The following is a 9082-nucleotide window of genomic DNA, read 5'->3' on the forward strand; positions in this document are numbered from 1 at the left end:
GAGGGGAAGAATGAAGGGGGGGAAATCGGAGGGGGAGAAGAACCATGAGAGACGATGGACTCTGAAAAACAAACTGAGGGTTCTAGAGGGGAGGGGGGTGGGAGGATGGGTTAGCCTGGTGATGGGTATTGAGGAGGGCACGTTCTGCATGGAGCACTGGGTGTTATGCACAAACAATGAATCACGGAACACTATATCTAAAACTAATGATGTAATGTATGGGGATTAACATAACAATAAAAAAATTTAAAAAAAAAATAAATAAAAGTAATACCCTCTGAATGTCCTTCAAGGTCAGAAACACGAATCCGTAACGCTGCTCAAAATGCTGAATATCCTGCCATCAGGATAGAGCTCCATTTATTTGGCTCATCCGAAGTCGATGGGCTAAACTTTGAGCAAGGGGTTCATCTCCCACCACCTGGAGCGGCCATGGCCACCCCGCCAAGCCCACGTGGCTCAGGATCACCAAGGTCAGCCTCCTCTGTTAACATCCCTCCCACCCCGTCCTTGCCTCAGCTGCTTGCTAGCTGCATGACCCCGAGCAAGGGACTTCATCGGCCTTACCTCGGTTTGATCTTCTATAAAATGGGCATAATGACGGAACCAAATGAGCTGACACCAGGAACGTGCGGAATCCACTTGCAAGCACTCAGCACTTATTAAGGACAGTATTAACAGGTCCCCATCATCCTCCCTTCATCAAATGATGATGCTTTTCCTCCCAGCTCCCTGGCTGCCTCTTGGCGGCACCAGAACCTGGCCTGGGTCTCCCCAAGCTCCCCTACCTGCGCAGCTGATTGGCATGGCCCGCCCTCCAGGTCGGGTGGGGATGGTGTGCATGGAGCAGGATCTCGCACTGAGACGGCTCACACCCCACCCTCCATACCCACACACCCCAGAACCTCCCGGGGGCACCGTCCTAAGCATGTGACCACTCTTTCTTGTGATCTTCATTGCAACCCTAGGAGGCAGGCAAATTACCACCTCTATTTGGAGCTGGAGAGACGGAGGCAGAGAGCACTTGCCCAGCCCTCTCCCCTGGACACCGCTGGGGGCTGCACAGGGGCCTCCCTCACAGGCTTGTTAGAAAAAGTAAGTCTCCTCGCTTCCTGCTGACTCTTCTTCCCTTCCCTCCGGGTCCCCTCACACATTTCCCAGTCTGCTGAGCCACAGCCCGAGCCGTTCTCGTGCAGACCCCAGTGTCGCCGTACCCCAGCAGAAACAAACAGGGAATGGAGCCTCGGGCACAGAGGTCAAACCCCAGAGGCGACCCCACCACAAGCCCTTCACACCCCACCCCCCAGCTGCAAGATCTGCCTTCTGTCTCAAGTCCTCCCCCCAGTGCACGCACCACAAGGGACCACAAGCCCCTTAAAATCACTCTCCTGCCTGTAGCTTCATGCCCACTCCCCCCGCCCACACCTAACAGCCCTCTGGTGGGTCCCGCTGCTGGGACTCCAGGCTCAGGGCTGCACGCACATACACACAGCTTTGCTCCCGGCTTCAGGGCTCAAGACCCGAGTCACCCCCTGCCACCACCCCCCAGTCTATCTTTGGACGGATGTCCATATACCCCAGGACAGGATCCTTCCTTATAAAGACTATACCTCAATTTGCTTTTTAGACTAAATACTCGTCTACTCTGCCTTGCTGGGGTCTCCAGAAGCCTAACCCGGGATACTATTCAGACTCAGCTGACCCAGGGAGCCGTACAGTTTTGTCTGCTACAAAATGGGATTCCTCTGGGTTTCTGCGCATTTTCCCCCTGGAGCCACACATCCACACAATGATGGAGACACAGGAAGGATCCCAGCAGTCCAGCCAGTTCAGGCCCCAGGGGTCCAGGGGAGTGGGTCCTGGGAGCTCCCAGCTCCGGATGGGGGAGCCAGCTTCATCCCACCTGCCCCCTAGGACACTGCCCCTGACCATCCCTCGGTCTGGAAGACTTCCTCAGCCGCTTCCCTCAGCCACCTCGCCTCCCAAATTCTGGGGCATCTCACTGACCCTCTTACCCCTGGTCCTCACTCTCCATACTTGCTCAGACCCTCTAGCACCAAGACAGAAGCCTGGCCCAGCAGTCTCAACACCTATCTGTCCATTTAAAATTATGTACAAGTGCAGCAATCGATGTCTATCTAAAAATCTGGAACATTCTTTTCTCGAACCTAGAGTCTAGGGTAGCCTGCATTGGAGACGACTGCCCTGTGCAAACTTGTGGAGGCAGGCATCAGAATCACCTGGGCAGTCTTAGAAATACCAGTGCCCACAACCTGGACCTTGAGGCTCTAACTCGGGACACCAGTTCAGACATCGGCCTTTTAGCCAACTCCCGGGGCCACGCCTGCTGTCATCCACAGGTGCACGGCGTCGATGGCTGGCTCACCTGGGGCCCTTGGGAGGGGACGCAGACTGCATGTGATAAGCCAGAGTGGTGTTCTTTGGCCCCTCGCCCTCCTCTCTGGCCTGATCTGCACCCAGAACGCTCTCTCACCTTTGCCCCGGCAGGTGGCCCCTTTGCTCAGCACATCCCCACGCTGCCACCACCCATGATGCGCTTAACTCTGCCTGCGTGGGTGTTCCCCAAGCTCTCGCCTCAGAGTGAGGGCTCACTCTCCCCAATCCTGACTTCCCCGCTCTGCTTTTCTCCTCCCAGGAAGACCATCCTAGCTACAGGTCCACCTGCCCTGGGTCCCTTGCGCGTGTGTGTGTTGGGAAGAGACGGAGCATCCCAGGCAGGGGAGAAGCGCTGACCCTGCCCGCCACGCTGTTCCCCCTTCTCCTCCAGGCTTTTTCTTTCTCCTGCTGTGTTTTCCATCCTCCTGGCTGCCAGGCTCCTCCAAGCACATCTCTTAGCCATTACGGAATCTAAGGGGTTCACGTACACCTGCAGCCCCTCGGGCGACGGAGCAGGGGCTCTGCACCTGGACTAGGGCGGCCACATGCCCCTGCCGACCCCGTAAGCCTTGGGGCCTTCCACATCCTTGTTCTCAACGCGCTCACATGCTGCCAATGGACGTGGACCATGCAGCCTGCAGGAGTGTCTGCCTGGCGACCCAGCTGAGGCCGCAGGGAGGACAGGCAGGTATCCATGCTCGTCTGTAGCTCACGGACCCCAGGCCACAACTGTCAATTCCCGAGGACGGAGCGGGTCCTGGCTGGAGGAGGCTGGCAGCGCGCCCTCAGATCGCAGGCAGGTACCACGATGTGGGGAGCACTCCCTGCAGCCACCAGCCCGCCCCAGCATGGTTTCCGCGCCCGAGTCCAACCCCAGGAACTGCCGGCAGCTCCGGTTCTAGTCACCCCCTCCCCCCGGGAGAACGCATCCTTCCAGGGACGCCGTCCAAAACCGGGCCCAGGGGCGCCCCCCACGGCCCCCTCCCTTCAAAACCCTCGATCTCCTGACCCCGAAAATGCATTCCCCTCTTTCACACGGTGACTTCGTTTATCATTTGCCCAAAACCCCGGGAGTCTGTCTGACTTTACACCACACCCAGCCGTCGGGGAAGGGGTCTGCAGGGCTCTGCGCACCTGCCACGGACAGTTCCAAACCCACTTGCAAACTGCCTGGCACCGGCGTCTCATGAGGACGGGATCAGGCCTTGCTTCCTCCTCACATCCATGGGGCGGAGCCGGCCACTCCGAAACCGTTTGCTGAAACCCAGCCCGCTATGAAAGCGAGGATGTTCGGAGCACAGATCACTCAGGCGCTCTGCAGAAAGACCGCCATCCCCGCCTGGCCCCCACGCACCCAAGGCCTGATTCAACTCACAGGAACCTCGTCCGCCTTGCTCCTCCCGAGCACGCGTGTCCGTGGAAGACACGGCCGTTTCTGAATGCTTGGTGCGTGCTTTCTGCGGGTGGCTGCCGTCGGACCCCCATCAGTGCATGCATGGGGCTGGCCCGCTGCCCCGGCAACCAGCACATGGCCTTGGCTGTGGGCCCTTCTCCACCTGGTGCCAGAGATCACCAGAGGGTTTGCAGAGAGCCGTGTCTGGAGACAGCAACCCCTAGAGAAAGACGCCATGGTGGGCACTCCTCCAGACTAGCCTTGGGCACCACCACCCAGGCCAGAAGTGAGATTTTACTCCCGCTGCCCCCATCCACAGAGCTCCTGGATTTACCCAGGACACCAGAAACTGGCCCAGACGGCCCAGATCTGCCAAGCCGCTCAGCAGGCTGAGTGACTCCAGGCGCCCTCCGTGGTGGTACCGCCTGAAGAGCAAGCCCAAAGCTGGTCTCTGGCCAGGTTCAGGGGGCTGGGCAGGCTTGCCATCCACGGCCACAGCTCCATTAGGTGGTCGGAGTCGGGCCAGCAGCACATGGGAGCAGTGCTCAGAGACAGGGAACGCATCCCGCTTGTCCTTGCTTTCCTGGAAAGGACAGGGAACAGGGCCTTCCCGGAGGAACCCCGATCACCTCTTACCTACCGCTCCCTTCATCCCAAATTTCGTGACCTCATCATGAACTCCTTTTGCCGGCCACAGTTCCGGTCCTACCAGCTCCCAGAAACCCTGACACAGGCAGACAGAAATCCAACTGTTTCTTAAGCCAAAGGCCTCTTGTAGACAGCCAGCAATTAAAGGCATCTGCACACCACACTGAAGGGCAGCTTTTAGTCTCCCCCACATGCACGCAAGCCATCACCCTTCATGGGCCCCTGGGGGCCCAAAGTCACCTGGGGGGCTTTTAAAACTACACGAGCGGACGGAGGTCCCAGCCAGACTGTATTTACAAAGGGACCCAGACTTGAGTGATCTTTGCAAGGGCCCCAGGCAATTCTGTTCTCAGCCGGAGTCCAGATCGTTGCAAGAATGCCATGAACAAGCGCACTTACAGGAGAAAGCAGACACAGAAAGGCCACAGCCTTCCCTGAGAGGTGGATGCCACAGCCACCCAGGGCCTCCCAGAGCGTGTCTCGGCTCCGTACCCCACGTTGACCGAGCACGGAAGGGTCGACTGGGGCAGCTTGGTTCGAAGAACTTCCCCTGAAAATCCGTGTCCACCCAGAACCTGTGTCTGGGACCATATTTGGAAACAGGGTCTTTGTAGATGTGATCAAGTTAAGACGAGGTCATGCTACATGAGGGTGGGCCCTAAATCCAGGGACCGGGGTCCTTCTAATACAGGGATTTGGACAGACAGGCACAGAGAAACCCCCTCAAAAACAGAGCAGCCGCTGGAGTGACGTGTCCACAAGCCAAGGGACACCAAGGATCGCTGGTAGCCAGCAGAGGCTGGGAGAGAGCCACCTGGAGCAGATGCTCCCTCGGAGCCTCCAGGAGGAGCCAACCCTGCTGACACCTTGATTTTGGACTTTGGGCCTCCTAAACTGTGACAAAAGCAACTCCTGCTGTTTTGAGCCCCCCAGTTTGTGGATTCGCTCTGGCAGCCCCAGGAATCTCATGGACTGGGCTTTGCAGTCCAAGTCTGGCGTCAGCTGCCCGACGGGGCCTCCAAGCGGGGACAGGGTAAAATTTAGGCTCTTGCATGATTCTGATGCGAAGAAACGGGACACACACGCCAGGAGAATCAGGTGGAGGAGAGAGGAATGCACAAAGCAAGAAAGAACCTCAAGGCTTGCTGAAGCTCCTCACCCCTGACCCTTTGCTGCCTCAGCTTACTGGGCAGGCCAGGAAGTGGCTGGAAATTCTTCCCACGCAGCTGAAGGGTGTGAGGTGGTCCCAAGGCCCAGCCCTTTCCTGCTTGGCTCCTGCGAACCAAGCCCAAGCGCCTTACAAGACTCGGTTCCTTCTGAGCCTTGGGACCATCCTGCCCTACAGCTTGATGGTCAGAGGCATGGCCTCGCTCTTAGCAAAGGGGCCTGGATGCCCAGCAGACACCGCAGAGGAAGGGCAGTGTGCATTGCCCTAAAATCCTGCTGAGCACCAAAGCCAAATCGGGGAGTCAGTCTTACACTCCCCACCCCAGGCTTTACATAAAACTACTCTGCAAGCACGCACGAACCACGTTCCACACCAAGGTGGCCAAGCCACGTGATCCCTGCAGGTGCGAACACCTGCAGACTCACTGGGCTAGGTGGCAGGTCACAGGGCCGACACGGGTGTGGCCAGGAGCCGTGGGGGTGTGGGGAGATGAGGAGAGCAAGGCTGACAACAAGAGAAACCCAGAGCCCCTGGCTCTGGGTCTGCACAGGTGAGGGCAGCCAGCCTCACCCCATCTGGCCTGGCAACCAGATGTTCAGCCGGCTGAGACTTAGAAGCAGAGCCTAAACCTGTTGAGAAGCCAGTGGGGGGTGGGCACAGGGGCCCACCTGCTGCACATCTGTCCTTCTGGCTAAACTGAACTCGGCCCAGGAAATCCTGGCTGACCCTCACCAGGGCGGTTGGAGGCCCGGAAGGAAACCTCTGGGGTCCAGCTGGTTCCTCCCATTTTTGCTGCGTTCTCCCTACTTGTCTCCCGCCCCTGCGGCCCCTGCATGGATCAGAACAAATACCGGGCTGCTCCTCCCTCCCTTGCTCGCTCCCACCTTTGAGGAGGGAGAAGTGCCGAGGCGAAAAGATATTTTCTGAGGATTCTAAGCAGCCACACAGCCCCACTTGCCCCAAAGTCTCCAGTCTTTGTGGATGTCCTGAAAAAGCAGTCACCCGCAGCAAACCACTCAGGGACCCTCCTCCCTGTCCGGCCCTGTGTGCGGTGCCTCCTGGACACAGAGCAAGGAGCTGCCTTTGGGGCTCTACCTGCCCTTCCCCGCTGCCCCTCTGTGCCCAGGGAGCCTGGCCAGGGGAGGGAAGCTTCCATTCTGCCCCAGCTTCATCCGGTGAGCCCCCAAACAGGGCTGGTGGGAGAGGGCCAGGCACGGAAGCCCTTCCCCACCCAGCCTCGGGCCACAGAAGCCCAGCTCCATCTCGTCTGTGAAAGTTTCTCCCGGGGTCCCCAGTCCTCCAGGCCCCGGGGCCGGAACTCTCCCCATCCCACGCTGTGTCCCCCACTCTCCCCGCCCCCCACGCTGGCATCCCAGGGCCCTCCGCCTGCCAAACCCAATCCGTTCCCTGGCTCCCTTTTCTGGGGCTGGAGCTGCGGAGGAATTTCGGTGGAATTTTGAGGTTGAGAAGCATCTCGGCAGAGAGGCAAAGAAAGGGAGACGTAAGGCGAAAAAGAAAGTGCGATTTTGGCGTCAACTTGCAGGATTCTAGAAGGCCCGAGGGGCCGGCGTCCGGGCGTGGGCCCCTCGGCAAGATGCGGGCGGGCGGGCGGGGCGCCCGCGGACCCCCGGGGAGGCGGGCACCGGGCCGGGGCGGGGTCGCCGTCCTTACCTACGTCTGCGTTGCAAAACGCCTGTTGCGGGTGCACCGGGGAGCAGCTGCAGGCGTCGGCCGGGCGCAGCAGCGTCCCCAGCAGCAGGAGGCCGAGCGCCAGCCGCAGGCTGCGGGCCGCGGCGCCCATGGCGGGCGGGGGCGCGGGGCGCGGGGCGCGGGGCTCGGGGCTCGGCTCCGCCGCGGCTCTGCGGACGCTGGCCTCTGGGCGCGCCGGGGCCGCGCGGGGCTCCCTGCGCTGCGCTCCGCGGGCGCGCCCTCCGCACCTGGCCCGCGCTCGCCCGCGCAAACTTTGCCGGGTCTTTGTCGCGGGCCGGGGAGGGGGCGCGGGGCGCGGCGGCGAGGAGGCGGGTGGGGGCGGCGAGGCGGGCGAGCGAGGGAGCGCGCGACCGGGCGCCGGCGGCTTCCACTGCCTTCTATGGATGCGTGCGCTGCGGGCGCGGGCCGGGCCGGCCTTTTATTGCGCTCGGAGGCGTGCCGGCTCCGCCCCCCGGTGGCGGGCGGCCAATGCGGCTCCGGGAGCTCCCGGCCGCCCCCTCCCCGCGCGCCTCCCGCGCCTCCCCGCCCTCCCCCAAACTGGGCTTTGTTGTGCCCGGACCCGGAGACACGTCTGGGGGCCCGCAGCTGCGCACCTGGCCCCGGGCCGCGCCCCGCAGCCCCCGCAGCTCCCCGGCACCCCACCCCCACCCCCCAGATCGCCGGAGGTCGGGGTGGCAACTGCGGGGCGGGGGCGGCGCCCAGGGGGGCCCTGACTCAGCACTTGGGACTCGCAGCCCACCCCTCAAGGGCACCAGGCGCCCGCCCCCCCCCCCCCCTCCCCCCCCAGCTTGGCACGGGAGGTGTACACTGCCTGATTCCCTTCCACCGCTGGGGTCCCTTAGCTAGGGATTGAGCAAAAGGGATGTGCGCTTCAGAGCAGGGGTCATTCCAGCCCCCAGTTCATGCCCCCCGTGGTAGGTGGCCTGGGGAAGCTGACCGAAGATTCCTTTTACAAATGGAGGTCTTAGAATTTTAAGTGCGCTTGGCCAGTTCAGATGGAGGGGGAGGGGGAGTGGTTACTATGAACAAAACAGGATTTTATATAAACTGGCCATATTTTTGACCAGCCAACAAGAGCCAGAGGGGTGGGCCTAAGAGTCCGAGAGGCAGTAGGATTGGAGGAAAGCATTTGCTGGGCTCTGCTCACAGTTCCCTCCCTTTGCCCACAAATGTGGAACTGAAGGACTTTCCCCAAAACAGTGCCGTGTTCCAGGAAAGGCCGGGATCTTGGAGGTGCAGAGAAGCGTGGGACGCGTGGCCACCAGGGTCCCTGTGTGCCTGTCACCGAGTCTGCCCGGAGCCCCCTGCGGTCGGTCGGTGCTGTTATACACAGGCCCTCGCTCTTGCCCGCAGGACGTCTGTAATCTAGCTGGAGGGCTCTAAATGGAGGAGTAATTGCCTACTAAACTGCATGGTGCTGACTTGCCATAGGAGACTGGAAAATACTGGAAGGCTGGAAAAAACGGCTTCTTTCTGTTTATGTCTTTGCAGCACACAACCGGGAGCAAAGTTAAAGAGGCAGCGTGGTTATTTTTAGCACCCTGACAAATCCAAAGTCACTCTTCCAGCTTTTGTTCCCGTAAGATAGAATTGTGTCGTCTTGAAATGATGTAGGGTGCTAACTTTTTAGTGGTTAATTAAAAAATTATACCATGATGGCTGTCTCTTGCCTTTACCCCTCCTACCCGGCCCTTCTTTCGTTATTGCAAGTGGAGCAAAATGCTGTTGAACTTTACAGAATCCAAAGTCGATTGTCCGTTTATGAG

General features: G+C 60.1%; 1 protein-coding gene across 1 annotated transcript in view; it reads right to left on the bottom strand.

Annotated features, from left to right (window-relative positions):
* Window positions 1–7418, bottom strand: part of TIMP2 (TIMP metallopeptidase inhibitor 2) — a 44821-nt gene extending 37403 nt beyond the window's left edge. Inside the window, exon 1 of the mRNA XM_032429469.1 lies at window positions 7278–7418. Within this exon, the coding sequence (XP_032285360.1) occupies window positions 7278–7407 (130 nt within the window). The 5' untranslated portion in view covers window positions 7408–7418. The remainder of the gene's footprint in view (window positions 1–7277) is intronic.
* Window positions 7419–9082: the final 1664 nt, after the last annotated feature.

Source organism: Phoca vitulina, unplaced genomic scaffold (genome assembly GCF_004348235.1).
Source record: "Phoca vitulina isolate PV1807 unplaced genomic scaffold, GSC_HSeal_1.0 scaffold41, whole genome shotgun sequence".
Lineage (NCBI taxonomy): Eukaryota > Metazoa > Chordata > Mammalia > Carnivora > Phocidae > Phoca > Phoca vitulina.